The 21,838-nt window shown below is 37.5% G+C and overlaps 1 protein-coding gene across 1 annotated transcript in view; it reads right to left on the reverse strand.

Moving 5' to 3' along the window:
• Positions 1-21,838, reverse strand: part of MAGI2 (membrane associated guanylate kinase, WW and PDZ domain containing 2) — a 650,884-nt gene that overhangs the window by 496,422 nt on the left and 132,624 nt on the right. Inside the window, exon 4 of the mRNA XM_004390069.1 lies at positions 9,070-9,280. Coding sequence (XP_004390126.1) covers positions 9,070-9,280 — 211 coding nt within the window. The remainder of the gene's footprint in view (positions 1-9,069; positions 9,281-21,838) is intronic.

A 21,838-nucleotide genomic window follows, 5' to 3' on the forward strand; every position in this document is an offset into this window, starting at 1 on the left:
CAGGGAACTGTATACACAATGGAACCACTGAGGGATTTTTCACAATCTGCACACCACCTTTACTCAAGTTTGAGGAAGGTGACTGTCTTTCACTTTTGCAGCTAGGGTAGATTCAGATGCATGACATCAGTTTTCTGTATCTATCCAAGTTATGTGGGTCACAAAAGACAGAAAAATAAGATGTTAAGGTTATATAATCTTATATTTCAAGAAGACTTGAAGCCCTTGGTTGGAGGTCATGACTATCCAAAAGTGAGGATTCCTGGGGCACTAGGTTCAGTGTTTTATGCTCTCATTTTAAAGAAAAAGAAATAATTTAAAAAAAATAACTACTCTTGCAAAGAAATTACTTTCTTATTTTAGCTGGGCAATGGAAAGAATATTTGCTAGGAACTTTGGATCATAATAAAATGCTATTTTATGTGTTTCTATGGGTAAATGTAATGTGATGATCATGAAAAGTTAGAGATCAAGTGAAGTCAGCAGCTATTTGAGTTCAGTCAGTATCATATAAAAATATGTACGAAAACCTTAAAAAATGGTTTATCATATGAGTATATCCAAAATTCTTCTCTGATGTTAAACTACAGACTGAATCTATCTGGAGTAACGGGAGAGAATCAGAGGTGAAATTTCATTCAAGTCTGAAATTCTAGTTTAAATTCACATCAGAACGTCCTTGAAGACATGTGATAGGCTGATGTGGAATGAATCAGAAATTTTTGTACCTTTTACAAGCTTAATCTCCGCAAACTGATAAAAGCAGCAGGTTAAATAATAACATCATAGGAAGTACTCATGTCACACAGAACTTCTTCAAATAAGAAAAGCTACTGACATTGTGACACAACATTGCAAATTTATTCTATCTCATAGCATTTCTTGAACATCTACCGCATCAAGGACTGCACTAGAACCTCCACACATCACCTCATTTACTGCTAATGAGCCTTATGGGTGAGTATCATTAACTCCATTTTACAGACGGAGAAACAAAGGTGGAGAGAGGCTGGGTTACTTGCTCAAGGTTACACAGCTAGAGCTTGTACTAAACCCAGACATATCTGATTCCCAAGTCCAAGCTTTTTTATGAACTGAATCCAGAAGCATACTGAATGTAACATTTTGCTTTCTCTACTGAGGTGCTTTATTTCACTCCCTCATATGGCAATCAAGAATCTATGTTCCAGCTCCTTTGCCTGTGGTTTAGAATCTGAGAACTTTACTTATTACTTGAGAATAGTAAAACCAGTTGCTGTGGAATTGATTCTGACTCATGGAGACCTTATGTGTGTCCAGGTAGAACTATACTCCGTAGGGTTTTCAGTGGCTGATTTTTTGGAAGTAGATCTCCAGGCCTTTTTTCCAAGGAGCCTTTGGGTGGGCTTGAAGTGCCAACTTTTGCTGAATAGAAGAGGGAGGGTTTGTACCACCTAGGGACTCCACTACTTAAATTCCTTTGTAAGTGTTGAATGTCTTCAATTTAGTAGGTATTATATTAAAACAGGAGCTCTGGTGGCACAGTGGTTAAGAAGTCGGCTGCTAACCAAAAGGTCGGCAGTTCAAATCCACGAGTGCATAGAGATGAAAGAGAGGGTGGGTATCGTGATTGAGAAGGCATAGATATTATCACTGGAAAATTTTGTCTTCATAAGCTTGAACTCTCTATTCAAACCACTTTCAAATCAAATTTTCTTGATTCAAATGTAAATATTTTTCCAGAACAAAGTCTTCAAAAGCCTGATTTCTATAATCTACATATGAATATTAGGTCTAAAAGAACTAGGACAGATTAATAAAAATTCTGTCAATGGGTGACATATTTATTAGGAGGAAAACTTAAAATTTTCTTACAGATTGTGCCACACTCTATCCTTCATTCCATTTTTTCCATTTGCTCTATTATTTTTCATTACTCCATTATTATTTTTTGAGTCGGTACAAACTCCTTTTAAATTTCTAGGTATACATAAAAAAAATTTTCTAGGTATACGTAAGTGGATCCTTATAGGCCAAACTCAAATTTTAAGACATGTCCTCCTTCTCTTCCACTTTTCTTTCTGCTTCCTTTTCTCTCTTCTTTCTTTCCTTTATCTTGCCAATGGGATCAAAAATATTATTTCCAAAATATTATTATAGTGCACAAGTATAGGAAGTGTTTTCTTTCTTCAATTGAAAATTTATTAATGGACTAAGGCAATTTTGCTTTGAAACACCCCTTTCCTTAGCTCTATTTTCTCTAAAAAAAATACTAACACACTTAAAACAATGATAAATAAATTGAATTTTAATAGTCCTCCTAAAAAGCCAATTCTAAAGCTCAGTCTGTAACTAAAAGCTAAACTGTATCTTCATTCGGGAAAATACTACCTCAGAAGAATAATAGGAGATTGAAATCAATGTCATTTCACTATATGAAACAATCTTTTGAATAATGTGAACAAGGCACAGGTAAATATTTTAGAGCTCATTGAACAATTTAAAAGGTCTGCCTGCAATACTAAGGTGTCAATTGTAGTAGTCATATAAATTCAAGGACAATAATAACACAGAGATTGTTGACTGTATTTTATGTTTTTTTAAATAAACATTAGTTCTTAAAGGCATATGAATTGATTAGATTTTATATCCAAAACCCTCAGGATGATTATATCATTTCCCAAAACCTTTCTATTCCCTCTACACCATCATTCCACAGGGAAGGCCTATTAAAGACAATGATTGGATATATTTAGTTGAGGATTAACAATGGAGACTTTTCATTCAAGTCTCCGTTCAATTTTTTACTAAATATTTTTTCTATTTATTCATAGGCAATCCACATAAAAGGCTATTATCAATGACCTCTATACTGGAGATTTTTTCCTAAATAATATTCCTAAAATTTTTGTTAAGCCTAGGACTATAGAAATTTTTCATTATACAATCTTTCATGTGCTTAGAAAACATATTTAAAGGGGACTTACTATAAATGCGAACCTGGCGGTTCAGTGGTTTGGCTTAACCAAAAGGTTGGCAGTTCAAATCCACCAGCTGCTCTTTGGAAACCCTATAGAACAGTTCTACTCTGTCCTGTAAGGTCGCTAGGAGTCAGAATCGACTCCATGGCAATGGGTTTGTTTGTTTTTTACAAATATTGTTTTGGTTATTGTGGGTGTGTGTTACATATTATTTTGTCTACAACACTTATTTTCTGTCTTGGGAATGCACAGAAATCTTGTGGCAGTATAAGGAAAAAAATCATACATAAAAAAAACATATCCCATATGTCCACTGTTTTTGTAATACAAATTACAGAAAGTAAGCCTAGATCAAATTTCTTGACTGGCAGAGACATGCTGAACATAGAATGAGAAAGCATTATGCTAGTATTGCTATATGCCAAAACATTGATTTTACTTTTCTTTCTAATAAATTTCCCAAGTATTTTGTCTTGTATTTAATAAATGAAAAGTTTAAAATTGGTTGGAAACGGTAATTGGTGATTTTACCTGACACTTAAGGGGACAGAGAAGTAGCAACACACACACACACAAAAACATACACTAACTGTGTGTCTTGTTTAGAATTTAAAAGTGAATTCAGCACTGACAAAGACTTCGGAAACCATGCACAGCCATGACATTTTTCACGGATGAGAGTTTCAGTTTCAAAAGTCGGCTTTTTAAAATCTATTATTTAAGATGACACAAGTGCTCACTGCCAGTTAGGAAAGTGGTAGTAAACAAACAGGTTCTTGTTGTCGTTTTGTTTTTCACCAAAGCACTAGCAGTCTCGTTTATGTCACTAACTAAACTGACTCCCAAACAAAGAAGTAATTTAATGGAATTCTCAGAGCATGTCAATCCAGATTAACCCTGGATTAACCTCTTCTTTATGGAACATTTAACCTCTAGAAGAGTGAATTTCTGGCCAAGTAACTTATAAAAACAAAGACTATTTGTAATGTGGAAGTTTATTTTTCAGTCAGTGTTTGTTTATATATTGGAGGTACTAGGAGATAATGCTAATGGTTTTGTAGGGTGACAAAGTTACGTGACGTTGGGAATGTTTATTTGCCCAAGGGAGCCTCAGAATATAATCTACAAAATGGGGATAAAGCAAGTGCTTTATAGGTGGTTATGCTGTCATATGTATAAAATAGGCACCACAGCAAATTGACTGAGACCAAGGACCCTGGAGCCATGCTATGTTCCATAGAAGTATGAACCTTGCTGGTTTTGCTGAGTACTGTACACCCAGGGTTTAAAATGGTTCCTGGCAAAACAAATATTTGTTGACTAAATGGAATCACAGAATCCTAGCTCTGTCACTTCTCAGTTATATTAAAACAAAACAAAAAAACAAACCCATTGCTGTTAAGTTGATTCCAACTCACAGCAACCCTACAAGACAGAGTAGAACTGTCCCATAGAGTTTCCAAGGCTGTAATCTTGATGGAAGCAAACTGCCACATCTTTCTCCTGCAGAGTGACTGGTAGATTCTAACCGCAGACCTTTTGGTTAGCAGACGAGTGTTTAACCACTGCACCACCGGGGCTCCTTTGGTTATATTACCAAGAGTTATATTACCAAAGGCTCTCCATGCCTCAGTCTCCTAAAGTGGGGACTAAATGAGCACAACATGAATGCTTAACTAGCTATTATTGTTAGGGTAAGGAGCCCTGATGGCACAATGGTTAAGTGCTCTGCTGCTAACCAAAAGGTTGGTGGTTTGAAAGCACCCAGCTGCTCAGCAGGAGGAAAGACCTAACAATCTACTCCTGTAAAGATTACAGCCTATGAAACCCCATGAGTCAGAATCTACTAGACAGCACCTAACAACAACAAAAACATTATTAGGGTAATCAGAACACAGCCTGAAAAAAGTAGTCGCTCAATATATGGTAACGACTATTATAATTTGAATATACTGCCTATTATAAAAGATAATATTACTGAGGATGATGTTATCAGTCAAGGAAACTACTAGCTTTAAACAATAGCATGCATTTGAAGGTCTTTTGAAAATTGCTAAACATAAGGCATTATTAATACTTCAAAGCATGCTTGGAAGAGCACATTGACTTAAAATTTAAAATTATATTGTATAAAAATACTTTCTCAGATATTCATCTTTTCTCATTAAATATCACTGTAAATGATAAAAGGAATCTACTTTCATTCTCCAAGGGAAATAGCTCTAAAAGTGTGGGAAAACATAGTTTGTCCACGTGTTCACTGGTATTGAGAACAACAATCACAAAAAAGAAAGGAAAAAAAAAAACCCTAATTTTTTAAATGCAGGAATTCCGAAGGACTGAGCCACATAAACTATTTTGCATGACCAATTAAATCAGTAAATATTTTATAACATTACTGTATTTAAGACAAATAAATGGAATTGTTATCTTCAAAACTCTTTTATATGTATTTTAAATATATATTTAAAGTTAACATTTAAGCATAGGTAGAGTTCCCCTCTTTTATTTAGAAACTTACATTTTAATTTTATACACAGAGCTAAAAGGGTCTTCTTTGTTTCACCTATTTTCTGTTTTATCACCATCTTGGTTTCACAGAAGACGGAATTTGGTGAAGCTTGATGAGGACTGTTACCTGCGAGGGAGATTTCCATTACTGTAAGTGACTCCCAGTATCTGCACTAGAGGAAAGTTTTCACAGCTCTCCTTACCTCACAAATCTCTCATTTCTATTTTTCTTTCTCTTGTAACTTTCCCCTGTTTTCCCCTCCTCTTGCACTATTCTAGGAGCCCTGGTGGCACAGTGGTTCAGAGCTGAGGCTGCTAGTCAAAAAGTCAGCAGTTCGAATCTATCAGTTGCTCCTTAGAAACCCTATGGGGCAGTTCTACTCTGTCCCAAAGGGTTGCTATGAATCGGAATCAACTCGACGGCAGCGGGTTTGGATTTTTGGTTTTGTGCCAGTCTACCTTTCTTTTTTATCTTGCTCTCTTTTACCATGATTTTGCTTGGTCCTTATATGATCCTTATGATCCAACCAGATTCCCTCCACGCCTCCATCACAGTCTTCTGGTCTACCATTTCTGTTTTCAAGGCACGAAGGGACTTAAGAGTTTATTCACATAAGAATTCTTAGTGATATCAATAGCAAAGGTACTCACAGATGAATAATACCTACTGCTGTGGAGTCAATTCCAACTCATAGCGACCCTATAGGACAGTGACCCATAGGGTTTCCAAGGAGTGGCTGGTGGATTCAAACTGCCGAACTTTTGGTTAGCAGACGATCAGTGGGTTGAAAATTTGATTTTGTCAAATGAAGTTAGGAAAATAACTTACTTGCTACAAAAAGAAAAGAGTGAAAATAGACAGGAGAATATCAGGAAAAAATGAGGGGAAGGTGAAGTAGAGTGACAGGTAGGCAGAGAGATGGGAAACTGAAGCATGAGTGGGGATGGACACTACTCTGCTCCCTGCTCCCTGATATCTGAACTCCTCACACTGAGTCTTTAGATTCAAAAGTAACCTTTTTAGAGGAAATAAATATGAAGCCCAAAGTGGTCCAGGAGAAAGAGTTGGGTAGAGGGATACCTTCATTCTGTGGAGTAACCTCCTGAGCTGGCCAGTCTTTCATACTACATTTCCTCCTGCCTTATAAGTGTCTTCCTGTCACCTCACTTGAGCCGTTACCCTAGGCTTCTTCATTCACTTTAACCTCTGGATAAGTCTCCCTCAGCATCAGCTTACTTGCCACAAATGAAACTGTCTCCTACTTCGTGTCCTTATTTTCCACCTCAATCTATGTCTACTCCTAAAACTATCCATTCATTCTCCCTTCCAGGATTAAGAAGACTGCAAAAGCAAGCAAACAAAACCCTCTGCTTTCCTTTCAAAAGCACTAATGATCTAGTAATAGCTACAACAATGGACTCAAACATACTAATGATCATGAAGATGACATGGGGTTGGACAACGTTTTGGTTTGTTATACATAAGGTGGCCATGAGTTGGAGGCAACTCAATGGTAACTAATGATAACAATAACAATGATCTAGCAAATTCAAAACTAGGCAGTCATTTCCCAGGATTCACCAACTAATACATGCTTGTCTAGGGACTGGGTCTTTGCAGTGACCGTTCCTACACCTATTCTCCATATTACCAATCTTTCAAGTCCATGTTATCGCATCTTCCTCATCAGTCTCCTTTTACTACTTAATTCTGAAGGATAAGTTAAGCTTATCCTTCTCTGAATAGTTTCACAAAATTCAGAAATTAGTTTTTTTCTAATTGTTTGTAACTATTTGCCTCTCTTCCCCAACTTGACAATTTGCTTGAGAAGCGAGAGAAAATCTTGTGAATCTTTCGATGTCAACACTGGTTGACTGACTAGAGTATTAATGGAATAGTTTTTGGTAGATTCTCAGAAACTCATCATTTTCTATACCAGGGTCAAGTCCTATCTTTCAAAGTCCCTTTTCTCTACAACCCCAAAACCTGACACAGTACAAAGAAGGAAGTTTATGTCACAATCACAAAGAAAGTTTTTATAATTGCATTACTGGAAACAGTCCTTGCTTTTATTACCTTGTCATGATGGGTTACTTTTATTATTTCCACATGGCTTTATCCCCCCTGTATTATATAATAAAAGTACGTATATCATCAGTCTCCTTGTTCTGAACATCAGTAATTTATTATTGGTCAATATGTATCCTTACAGTTAGAGTTTTATATTTTGACTTCTGGTCTGCAAGGTGCCATGCTGTGCTTATCAATACTAAAATTATGTTTCTAGATATTAATACTTGGACAGTATCAGTTGGTCACATTTTTTCAAATTACTATCTGACTTTCTCTTTTCCATTTAATGGATACAAGAGGTCTCTGGGGCATTGATTATAGCTATAAGAAAATAATGCAAGATATTCTTACTATTTTTTTCAAATTTGGAAGATTTGCAAAAGTTGAATGTTAGAGATTCATTTTCTGTAAAACACTCATTTCTCATCCATGCTGAAGTCAAGCAGAGCACTAAGTAATTACTTGATTACGTATTCCCTGGCCACATGTATCAAAGTTTCCAACTTCATGTGAGAATTAAATATTAGTATGTGGTAACATTTCAATTTCACAACTGAGTTCTGCCTATGGAGATCTAAGTCATAAACCACTCCACGTTGGCAAAGGGAATTCAGTTTTAATATTTTTCTTGAATAATCAGAGCTTACATATTTTTTATTCAGTGTCAACACTGAGAACTTTCGCTTCTATTATTTTTTCTCTTTGAAGCTTATACAACTTTGAGGGAATAAGGGTTGTTGATCATATATATTTATTTTTTATCCTTTTTAATGAACATTTTGATTGACTTATACACATTATCAATTTAATTTTGTGCCAAGATCTTCAATTTTGGAGTTCCTCTTTTAAAAAGTTACTCTATTCCTAAAAGATAAAGAGAAGGGAAGCTGGACATTACTGCCAATAATATATACGAAAATTTAGAGTTTGATAAAAAAGACGTAAAGGGAGTTCAGGATTAGCACTTCTTGGCAAATGATAAAAACGGTAAACAACAAATAGAATGCAATCTAATAAAAATAAGTTACGATGAACTGTACAAAAACAAATTATTTTATTGATACCTAACCTCAGGGTCAAATGTTCAAAATTTTTTTCTTTTATGACCAGCAAATCTTTTGCTCTAAAGGGCTATATCCTATTAAACTCCTGAATATGATGGTGGACACTTTCGGCAATATGCCTTAAATTATACATAAGTCATATCTCATTTGGACTGTAAGGGGACCTTGGAACAGTAAAATAAGCATTTTCCCATGATATGTAGAATATTTCTAATAATTTCATCATGTGACTTGTCTGTTTAGTCATGATTGTACAAATTTTTAGTGAAATTGCTTGATTTATTCTTTGATTTATAGCTGTATTCTAGAATCCTGAACTATATTTAGGGCACGATTCCATTATCCTCTCACAAAGAGAGAAGCTAATGCCAGAAATAATAAAATTCAGTGTTTGCTTTTGAAAGTAAACACATCTATTTGCTACATCATTTATATACTGCTATATTTCTTTGAAACTCACTCAATGAAGTAGACTTCGCCCTTTTCTGTATAGGCCATTTCCCAGTTATCAGGCAAGGGATCTGATTCATCATTTTCTTCAGGTTTAGTTGGCTTTGCATCATCCATCTGCTCCTTTAGCTCCTCAGGTTGACTGTACACTGGCGCAGGATAAGGCTGGGAGGGGGTCTCGCCTGAGGCACCTGCACTCTTGTCTTCATTTTCACTGGATTCTGTAAGACAAAAAGAGCATGTGGTTAGTGACCTCAGGCATAGTAACTCCAGAGAGAGTGTAGAGTATCCTGGACCAGAGGATGCACTCTATGAAGGCTAATAAGAACTATTTTTGAAAAAGCATAATTGCAAAAAGTCCTGGAAATTATTACTAGGCTTATTCAAATTCTCCTTTCACTCAACATTCTTGTCTATATTAAAAAATATTACTGCTTATTACTGAATTGGAGGTTTTGAAGATGAAATGAAAGGACCACGTCACAACGCAGATACAGTAGGCAGAATAATTGCCCCCTAAGGATGTCCACGTTCTAATATCTGGAACATGTGGACGTTATTTTACATGGCAAAAGGGATTTTGCAGGTATGATTAAATTAAAGACCTTGAGATTAGGAGATTTTCCTGGATTATCAGGTGGCCTCAGTGTACTCATAAGTGTCCTTAATAGTGGAAGAGGAAGGAAGAAGAGATAGATGGGAGGGAGGTGTGACTACAAAAGAATTGTCAAAGTCATGCAACATTGCTGGCTTTGAAGATGGAGGAAGGGGATCTCAAGACAAGGAATTGGGGTGGCGTTTAAAAGCTGGAAAAGGCAAAGAAATGAATTCTCTTCTAGAACTTCCAGCAAGGAACAAAGCCCTGCCAATGCCTTGATTTTAGGCCAATGAGACTCATGCCAGATTTCTAACCTACAGAAATATAAGATAATAAATTTGTGCTGTTTTAAGCCTCTAAATTTGTGATAATTTGTTACAGAAGCAATAGAAACTAGTATTGTAGAGAAAAACTAAAAGATACGTATTTTAAGAGACAAGATGACAGCCTTGGAGGATAGATGCAGGAGCTCCCATGTGTAAGTACTACGAGTTCTAGAATGAAAAAAAATGAACGCATGGGTATAAAATAACAACAAATATAAAACAATAGAAGAAATTTTACCTAAAATGAAGAAACACTTGAGTCTGCAGACTGAAATTGTTCACGGAATCTGAGGCCAGATACATCTAATTAAACATTTTGAAACCCTAACGTTCTAAAGCAACCTTACCGGATTCCACACTGAAGAAACATACTTATTTACAAAGAAAGGAGAAACAGAACAGCGTTAAACCTTTCATCTGTAGTACTTGAAGCTCAAAGATAGCAGAGTAATATCTGTAGTAACTTCAGAAAAAAAAGTACTGCAACCCAAGAACCTAATTCTGCCAACATGCCATTCATCTTTAGAGCAAAAGAAAGTCACTTTCGAATATGCAAAAGTTCTGAATGTATACTACCCATGCATCCTCCCTGAGGACAACGTTTGAGGAATTATTCTAACCATATCAGGATGATTGAATCAGAGCAGAGATCTCAAAATAGGAAAGGAGGAAAGAAAACATAAAAAGAAATATATGCTGCTTAGTATACATATACATGTGTGTATATATATACGTATATATATATACGTATATGTAACATTTTACTGTAGTTTAGGTGAAAATTTACAAAGGAAATTGGCTTCCCATTCAATAATTCATACTCAAATATTTCTGTGACACTGGTTGCAATCCCTGCAATATGTCAGCCTCTCCCCATTTCTACCCTGGGTTCCCCGTTTCCATTCTTTCAGTTTCCCTTTGCTTTTGGGCAAATGTTGCCCTTTCGGTTTCCGATAGTTGATAGTTCTAAGGAGCACATTCCTCATGGGTGTTATTGTTTATTTTATAGGCCAGTCTATTATTTGGCTAAAAGATGATCTCCGGAGTGGCTTCAGTTTCAACTTAGAAGGGTGTCTGAGGGCAATAGTGTTGAAGTTCCTTCAGTATCTATCAGACCAGTAAGTCTGGTCTTTCTTATGAATTTGAATTTTATTCTACATTTTTCTCCCACTCTAACTAGGACCTTCTATTGTGTTCCTGGTCAGAGCAGTGGGTAGTGGTAGCTGGGCACCACTTAGTTCTTCTGGTCTCAGGCTGGTGGAGGCTGTGCTTCAGGTGGGCCATTACTCTTCTGGACTAATTGCTTCCTTGAGTCTTTGATTTTCTTCGTTCTCCTTTGCTCCAGATGAGAAAAGACCAGTAACTGTAGATGGCCACTTGCAAGCTTTTAAGATCCCAAATGCTGCTCACCAAAGTAGGATGCAGAACACTATCTTTATGAACTATATTATGCCAATTAACCTAGATGTCCCCCGAGACAATGGTCTTTAGCCTTCTAGCCCAGTAACTCAGTCCCTCGAGGTGTTTGGTTATGCCTAAGAAGTTTCTGTAACTGTTTCCCCCATGTGCTCTACTATATATATGAATATATGTGCAGCACATACAAACAGGTATGTAGAAATATCCACAACCATACCTCTATATGCATGTGGGTGTACTCCCCTAGGACCTCCACACCTATTTAGCATATGTATCTACCTATGTATCCACTAGTATATTATTGTTTGCTATATTGTTGTTTCAAGACTGTATATGTTATAGTATTTAACTTAAAAAAAAAAAACAAACCCATTGCTGTTGAGCTGATTCTGACTCACAGCCACCCTAAAGGACAGAACAGAACTGCCCTATAGGGTTTCCAAGGAGCACCTGGTAGATTTGAACTGCCAATCTTTTGGTTAGCAGCTGTAGCACTTAACCACTACGCCACCGGGGTTTTACTTAGTTGCCCATATTCTCGTGTACCGTTGGTGTCTTCCTTTGCCTTCATCACATTGTGCTGACTTCCCACATACTGTGTGTTGCCTTTCCCTTCACCAAAATTAACACATGTCTATCATCTAGTGATTCTCCCTCCCTTCCCCTCCCATCCCTGGCAACCATCAAAGAATATTTCTTTCTGTGTGTAAACCTTTTCTTGACTTTTTATAATAGTGGTCTCATACAATATTTGTCCTTTTGTGATCGACTTATTTCACTTAGCATAATGTCCTCCAGATTCATCTATGTTGCGAGATGTTTTGTGGATTCATCGTCATTCTTTATTGTTGCATAGTATTCTATTGTATGTATGTACCACAGCTTCTTTATCCATTCATCCATTGATGTGCACTTAGGTTGTTTCCATCTTTTTGCTATTGTGAACAATTCTGCAATGAACATGGGTATGCATATGTCTATTCGTGTGACGGCTCTTATTTCTCTAGGATATATACCCAGGAGTGGGATTGCTGGATCATATGGAATTTCTATTTCCTTAAACACTAATTGAGGAAATAGAAATACCATATTTCCTTAAACAGCAACCACCATGTGTCTGTCAGTTTATCATACTATGGTGGCTTGTGTGTTGCTGTGATACTAGAAGCTTTGCCACTGGTATTTCAAATACCAGCAGGGTCACCCTTCGTGGAGGTTTCAGTGGAGCTTGCAGACTAAGACAGACTAGGAAGAAGGACCTGGCAGTCTACTTCTGAGAAAACTGGCCAGTGAAAACCTTATGAATAGCAGTGGAACATTGTCTGATACAGTGCCAGAAGATGGGCCCCTCAGGTTAGAAGGCACTCAAAATACAAGTGGGGAAGAGCTGCCTCCTCAAAGTAGAGTTCACCTTAATGACATGGATGGAGTCAAGCTCTTGGGACCTTTGTTTGCTGATGTGGTATAACTCAAAATGAGAAGAAACAGCTGCAAACATCCATTAATAGCTGGAATGTGGAATGTACGAAGTATTTTGTTATTGTTAGGTGCCATTGAGTCGGTTCCGACTCATAGCAACGCTATGTACAACAAAACTAGACTTAAGAAACTACCTGCTTTTTTCAGGCTCCCAACACAACTGCCTTTAGGTCTTGGCCTGAGGTATGGGTGGTGACGGTAAGAAGGAGGAAGCCCTAGAAAAGGTCAAGGGGAGCCAAAAGCAGAGGAGACCTGGGTACTACTTTCAGTTTAGAACTTAGGGAGGAACATTTCCTGCTGAGTGGCCCCAGATCTCCACTGGGTGGTCACAGCAGTGAAATGATGGAGTGAAAATGTCTGGCAGACAGTGCTGCCAAGACTGCCCTGCAGCATGGAGGTCATCCAGGAATCAAAGCATGCTCTAGTGGGAGACTTGGAAGGTAATCAAGAGTTGAAAACCAACAGGCCTGCAGTGAGGGTCACCATGGTGAGGAGCAATGCTTCCTTAGAGCAGAAGTATTAATTCAGGAATTGGAAGGAGAGCACAGCTGAGATTCAGAGGGTCCGACAGTGAGAGAAAAGGTGGGGACAAGGTAGCTATCTTGGAAATAAAAAATGTAACAATATTTTAGGAACATAATCTATCAATAGCTATTAAAATTAAAATACAAATGCACATATATTTTTCCTCAGTAATTCCACTTTCAGAACGTGTCCTCTAAAATAAACACACGATGTATAAGGATACCAACATAAAAATAAAGGTTTATTGCAGCATTGTTTGTAGTAGCAAAATCCTAGAAATGATCTAAATGCCCATAAATGATAATTAAATAAATTGTGGTTATCATTACTATGGACAATTATCTACTTTAAAAACAATGAATTAGATCTCCATTTATTGACCCAGAGAGGTCCTTGCAATTACTGTTCAATAGGAAATCTAAGTTGCAGAATAATGTATATCGTTAATCCTGTTTTTTTTAATAACCAACAACTAAGACCTCTTACATATATATGTATACTTTTCCATATGTCTATATGAATATTAAGGAGGCGTGGTTGCACAATAGTTAGGTGCTTGGCTAGGCTTGGCTGCTAACTGAAAGGTCAGCGGTTTGAACCCACCAGCCGCTCCACAGGAGAAAAGACCTGGTGATCTGCTCCCATAAAGATTACAGCCTAGGAAACCTTATGGGGCAGTTCTACTCTGTCCTGTGGCAGAGTAGGGTCACTATGAGTTGGAATTGACTCAAAGGCAACTAACAACAACATAGTAATATGAAAAACAGTCTTGAAGAATGTATAAAAGTTTGTCAAATTTGATTACCTCAGGACAATACATTTGGACAGAAGTTGGAAAAGAAAATTAAGTTTTCTTTACATGTTTTTACATTCATTAACCTATTACTTTAAAAATTAATAAGTCAATTCTAAATTATTAAAGTAGAATATCATCTCCCAGTTAATTGTTCTAATAATGTGTTCAGCACTTCTGTTCTACCTCCTAGTTCCTTGACTAGATGCTTGGGGTGTTAAAGGCTTGCAAGTAGCCCTCCAAGGTGTAACAGTTGGACTCTATTTACCTGAAGCAACAGAGGAAGAAGGAGAGTCAGGAATAGGAGAAGGAAATGGAATGTGTGGCTAATTGCCTCCATGAACAACTTGCCTCCTTTGCCATGAGATCAGAAGGACTGGATGGTGTCTGGATACCACTACTGAACACATTGATCAAAGATTCTATAGGAGAATCCTGATCAAAAGGGGGAAAATACAGAACACATTTTTAAATTCTCATGGAATTCAAACTTTCTGGAGCCATGGAGGCTGGATGAAACTCTGAAACTATTACCCTGAGATAATCTTTAAATCTTCAACTAAAAATACCCTCTGAAGTCTTCTTAAAACAAAACAATAGTTTACCTTAATTAGTAAACAATGTCTGCTTGAGCACTGTGCTCTTTTAAGATCTATCTATATGGGATCAAAATGAAAACAGAAATATCAAAGATTAGATAGGAATCTTAGGGGACAATGAGTTTCTGTTAATGCGGGGAGGAATAACTCAGAAAAGGAGGGTAAGAATGGTTGCATAACTTGAAGAATGTAATCAAAGTCACTGAATTGTACACGTAGACATTGTTGAATTGATGTATGTTCTGCTGTGCATATTCTCAACTACAACAATAAAATAAAACAAATTTAAAAAAAAAGTAGAATGTCACCTTTGTCTCAGTATCAATTTCTTAGATCAATTTTTTCCCCTTTATGCATCAATTTAGAACAAATATATTAGAGTGACTATCAGTAACTAGGAAGCACAAGAATGCTTTGTAAGCTTTCATTTTTACCCTTAAGAAAAATAATTTATGAAAATAGTGAAATATAGTCCTTAATGATGTACTCTAAGCTACTATAAACATCATTGTTTCTCATACATATTTGACCTTTGTGAATTGTGTAGGATAAAATCAGCAAGAGAAAGTACCATTGCTCTCTTCAGATTTCTTTGTCGTAGCTTATTAGCACATGCAATTACCAATACACTGAACATGGTTTAGGCATTACCAAATTCCATGTTATATTTGAAAAGTTCAAAAGCAAAGGTCATGCTCTGAACATATTCATTTTTTCACTATTCATTTTATCAACATTTTTTAAGTACTTGGGGTGAGATGCATTGCTTCTGTGTGGTCTTTCTTGTCATGGTCTTGTAACTCCCACCCAAGTGAATGGGCTGGACTGTGTGACAGGGTAAACTGTGGCCCACTAAAGGGATTGGTCATTTTTGCCATCCTGCTGGACTTGAAATGATCTATTCCAGAGGCAGGAAAGAGAAGAGCCCACCACCACCAAGGAAGAACAGCCAGGAATGGAGAGCCTGTCATTTGGACCTGGGATCTCTGCACTGAGATACTCCTGGACCCTGGAGACAGAGAGCAACCTGAAACTCTGAAGACAGCGAGAAGCGGTGGCAGAGAAGCAGTGGCAGGAGAGACTATGCGATGGGCTTCCTGGCTCACAGAGCGAGAAAGCTGAATGCCTTTGGGCAGAGGCAGAGGGCCAGGGGAGGCGTGCCTGCGAGCACAGCTGGGAAGAGGCTGTCCTGATGGAAGAACTGTATCCTGAGTGTTCCTGAACCTGAATTGTAACCTGTTATTTCCCTTATAAACTTCATAATCATAAGTTATTGTCTGTGAGTTCTGTGTGGCCATTGCAATTAATTATTGAACCCAGCAGAGAAGTAGAGAGTGCCGTGGGAGGGACGGTTGGTGTCAGAATTAGTAAAGATGGTGGAGACAGGAGGTATGTCTGAGCTCTGCCTCATAGGAATCAGCCTTGGGCTGTTGATCTTGATTCTCCTTCCCCTTGTGAAGTTAGAAGAGGTCGGACACCTCCCCCACCCTATTATTACAGCACTCATTTATGTCAGTCACTAAGGCCAGAGCAGTGAAGAAGAGAGGTACAATCCCTGCCCTCATGGGACTCACAATGCATATGACAAGACATGTAGTCATTAAACAAATAATTTTAAGTGTGATGAGTGTCACCAAAGGGAAGATGGGATACTATGCATACGCATTCATCATCTCATATAAAGAGTGAAGGAAGGCCTCTTTTCCATGTGCTATCTAATATGAAACTGGAAAAAGGAGTCAAGAGGCTTCTTTCAGAGAAAGTTAGGGGAGAAAGAATTAGGTAAACAGGTGCCAGATTATTCAAAGCAATACAAGGCATGCTCAGGATTTGGGACGGCATCCTGAAAGCGAAAAATCATTGATGTGTCTTAGTCAAGGAGATGACAAAGCTAGATTTTCCTTTTCCATAAAGACCTCCTAGCTGTTCTGAGGAACCCTGGTGGTGTTAGTGGTTAAGAGCTCAGCTGTTAACCAAAAGGTCGGCAGTTCAAAACCACCAGCTGCTCTTGGAAACCCTATGGGGCAGTTCTACTCTGTCTTTTAGGGTCACTATGAGTCAGAATTCACTCTATGGCAATGGGTTTTTTAACTGTTCTGGGGAAATGGATTTGAGGGTGACAAGAGGAGACGTTTATAGACCAATGGGAAGCTATTATAGTGTTCCAGACAAAAGATAATGGCGGCATGAGTATGGAAATAAGTGGGTTGAGAAAATATTTGCAGTGTATATTTGTTATGGTTTTTAAAAGGACTGGACAGATATGGAGAAAGAAGAAGTCATGGTAAACCCGGTAGATGGTGAAGTCATTCATCTTCACGGGAGGGGGTTCAAGATTCAGTGCAGGTAAAGGGGGAAAGACTGTGGATATAGTTTTAGACACACTGAATTAGAGGTCCATGCCAAACTTCAAAGAGGAGATATCAAGTCAGAGTGTTCTTGGTTGGAGAAAATCAACTTGAAAGAAAACACATATAGCTAGATTGCTTATAATTTAGGCTGTGGGAATGAATGAAATTGCATAGGGAGACAGTGTAGCAAATAAAAACAAGAATCCCTAGAACAACTATCTGAGCAACTCCAACATTTAATAGTCAATGAGAGAAGAAAGTGACAAAGGAGCAGCCTAGGAAGTTAAAAAACAAAAAAAAACAAGAACAAAACAGAGTAGACTTTCATGTCACAGAAGCCAAAGGATAATGAGGAGGGAATGGCTAACAGTGGCTAAAGCTTCTGAGCAGACCATCAAGATAAGAAAATAAAGTCTACTGAAATTAATGACATGGAGCCAATGGTGACATTAGGTACCAGTTATGGCAGTAGTTTTGGTGGGGTGGGTGGTGGGATGATGAGTTAAAGAATGAATGAAAAGAAAACGTAGAATGCTAACAGAGAAATCATTCAAAAAGTTTAGATATGAACAAATAAATGCTTTTTCTTCCACTATATAATGCTATTAAATTCTCAAAAGAAATGTAAAACGTCTCTTGGGAAAAAAAGTCTGGAGTCTTTAAAGAAGTCTGTAATTGTATTTATTGATGTGCCAAAGACAACCGAGCCAAGTCTTCCCAGTTAATTGCACTCATTTGCTTATTCATTCATACCTTTATTTTTTATTTAATTAATGATTACATTAACACAAATTAATTTAATACCTAATATGTGTATGGAGTCCCTGGTTGGTGCAAACAGTTAACATGTTGGACTGCTAACTGAAAGGCTGGACATTTGAGTCCACCCAGAGGTGCCTCAGAAGAAAGGCTTGGAGATCCACTTGCAAAAAATCAGCCACTGAAAACCCTATGGAACACAGTTACGTTCTGACATACATGGAGGTGCCATGAGTCGGAATCAATTAGACAGCAACTGGTATGTGCAAGACACTTGATGAAGACCTTAATGGGGAAGGGAAAAGACCTTTTTATCAGTTTATTGTAAATTAAGTTGAGAGGGAAGCAACAAGTAGCACCTGCCTAGTCTACTTGAATGAAGTAAGACAAAACAAATGAGTAAGGCAAATGTAGAATCATAACATTCCTACATTTTCTATTTTTCTTATTGTAAAAATATAGATAACAACATTTGCCAATTTATTGATAAAGGCTAATCTAGGGATGTGTTCAGGTGAGAGGGAATGGGCTTCTGGTGAAACTCAGAACCAGGCTGATTTACCTATGGGCAGCACTGAACTAGGGCGGTGTCCTGTGCAGGGGCAGAACCTGTTCCTGGAGGAGCAAAGGGAAGTACTAAGAAGAAAAGGAGGTGCTGAGCCACGCAGGCCCAGGTTATTCTCCCAAGACATATTACTCAGAAAATCCATTCCACCTCTTACTATTGAGAACTAAGAAATACAATTTCTTTCATCTTTTCCACCTACCGTAATAGTTTTGTTGGATTCAATAAATATGATTTCCTTTTTCCTTTAAGAAATTCTGAAGAGCTTGAAATTCTGTATGTAGCACAGGAATTGGAAGCCATTTAATTACGAGAGAGTTAAATGCATGGATCTTTTCATTCAGTGCTTTCCTCATAAATTCTATAGCTGTGGCCTAGTCCAAGGTTTGATATTACAAAAATACGTATATTAGCTATTCCATTTGCCTACATGCTATTCCTACCATTATCTACTACACTGCCTTTTGGATCAAGACGAAGAATAAATCAGAACACCATGGATCTGAATCTGAATGTCACCACCATTAAAGAGTAACCAGAAAGCAAGAAAAAATCATTTCAAGAGAATATCTATTTTATATGTTACTCCTGATTTTCATTTCACATGGTGTAAGCATATATAACAAGGAGCCCTGTGGTGCAATGGTTAAATATTTGGCTGCTAACCAAAAGATTGGTGGTTCAAACCCACTCAGAGGCTCTGAGGGAGAAAGACATGGTGATCTGCTCTTATAGAGATTGCAGCCAAGGAACTCCTATGGGGCAGTTCTTCTGTCACATGTTGTCAGTACGAGTTGAAATTGACTCAACAGCACCTAACAACCACAGCATGCATATAAATGGGTTCACGACAAGTAAGAACCGACTCAATGGCAACTAACAATAACGTACATACAGCTAACGTCCATCTTCTGTAATTGTCATCCTTCAGAATGAAAAATAACAAAGGATTTGTTATTGACAGGAAACTCAATTTTTCTTTGAAATCTTTTAAAATCAGAATTCCCACAATTTATTTTACCCCGAGAGGGTTCTGTGATTTATATTTCTAATAGCTATGTGAGACATTTTAATAAATACAGTAACTATTTTCCCTTGTCTTCATATTATTTCTTTAGAAGTAAGCATGGCTAAAGAACATTTACCTTGAGACAAAAAGTATTAAGGAAATTATTTGTAGCTGATAAGGAGACATAACAGGAATAATTCGAAATTTTTAAAAAAATTTCTACTTTTCCTTTAACAATTCTCAGATAGCAACAGACACTCTTCATAAGAAGCAGTAGAGCATAATTGCTGTATCTACTGTCAGAACACCTGGGTTTGAATGTATCACTTACAGTGTGATGTTGACCAAGTTTCCTTGTGCATGCCTCAATTTCCTTAACTGTAAAATGGAAATAACATTACCTATAAGGATTAGAGGTGACATGTATATAAAGTATTTAGAACAGTGAACAACTGGAACATGGTAGGTGTTTAGTAAATGTTAGCTGTTATTACCATTAAGTTCTACTACTTGTGTTTGGTGCTGTGGAGCCGGTTCCAACTCATACCGACCCTGTGTACAACAGAACAAAACACTACCCAGTCCTATGTCATCCTCACAGTTGTTATGCTTGGGCCCACTGCTGCAGCCACCGTGTTAATCCATCTCCTTGAGAGTCTTCCAATTTTTGCTGAACCTCCACTTTATCAAGCATGATGTCCTCCAGGGACTGGTCTCTACTGATAATATGTCCTGAGCATGTGAGACGAAGTTTCTAAGGAGCTTTCTGGCTGTACTTCTTCCAAGTGAGATTTGTTCATTTTTCTGGCAGTCCATGATATAGTCAATATTCTTCACCAACACCATAATTCAAAGGCATCGATTCTTCTTTAGTTTTCTTTATTCACTGTCCAGCTTTCACATGCACACAAGCTGACTGAAATACCATGGCTTGGATCAGGCACACCTTAGTCCTTAAAGTGACATCTTTGCTTTTTAACACTTTAAAGGGGTCTTTTGCAGCAGATATACCCAAATGCATCATTTGATTTCTTGACTGCTGCTTCCATGGACATTGATTGTGGATACAAGCAAAATGAAATGACTGACAACTTCAACTGTTCCTCCATTTATTATGATGTTGCTTATTGGTCCACTTGTGAGGATTTTTGTTTTCTTTATGTTAAGGCGTAATCCATACTTAAGGCTATAGTCTTTGATCTTCATCAATAAGTGCTTCAAGTCCTCTTCACTTTCAGCAAGCGAGGTTCTGTCATCTGCATATCACAGGTTGTTAACGTGTCTTCCTCCAATCCTGATCCCACATTCTTCTTCATATAGTCCAGTTTCTTGGATTATTTGCTGAGCATAGAGATTGAATAAGTATGGTGAAAGGATACAACCCTGATGCACATCTTTCCTGATTTTAAGCTTTGCAGTATCCACTTGTTCTGTTCAAACCACTGCCTCTTGGTCTATGTACAGCCTCTGCATGAGCACAATTAAGTGGTCTGGAATTCCCATTCTTCATAATGTTATGCATCATTTGTTATGATCCACACAGTCGAATGCCTTTGCACAGCCAATAAAACACAGGTAAACATCTTTCTGGTAATCTCTGCTTTCAGCCATGGCCCATCGGACATCAGTAATGGTATCCCTCGTTCCACATCCTCTTCTGAATCTAGCTTGAATTTCTGGCAGTTCCCTGTCAATATACTGCTGCAATTGCTTTCGAATGACCTTCAGCAAAGTTTTACTCATGTGCAATATTAATGATATAGTTCAATAATTTCTGCATTCTGTTGGATCACCTTTCTTTGAATGGGCACAAATATGGATCTCTTCCAGTCAGATAGCCAGGTAGCTGTCTTATGAATTTCTTGGCGTAGACGAGTGAGTGCTTCCAGTGCTGCATTCATTTGTTGAAACATCTCAATTGGTATTCCGTCAATTCCTGGAGCTTTGTTTTTCACCAATGCCTTCAGAGGCTTGGACTTCTTCTTTTAGTACCATCAGTTCTTGATCATATGCTACCTCCTGAAATAGCTAAACGTCAACCAGTTCTTTTTGGTACAGTGACTCTGTGTATTCCTTCCATCTTTTGATGTTTCATGCATAATTTAATATTTTCTGTGTAGAATCCTTCAATATTGCAACTCCAGGCTTGAATTGTCTCTTCTTTTCTTTCAGCTTGAGAAATGCTGAGGGTGTTCTTCCCTTTTGGTTTTCTAACTCTAGGTCTTTGCACATTTCATTATAATACTTTGTCTTCTCGAGCTATCCTTTGTAATCTTTTGTTCAGCTCTTTTACTCCATCATTTCTTCCTTTCAATTTGGGTACTCGACATTCAAGAGTAAGTTTCAGAGTGTCTTC

This window comes from Trichechus manatus, unplaced genomic scaffold, assembly GCF_000243295.1.
Source record: "Trichechus manatus latirostris isolate Lorelei unplaced genomic scaffold, TriManLat1.0 scaffold00280, whole genome shotgun sequence".
Lineage (NCBI taxonomy): Eukaryota > Metazoa > Chordata > Mammalia > Sirenia > Trichechidae > Trichechus > Trichechus manatus.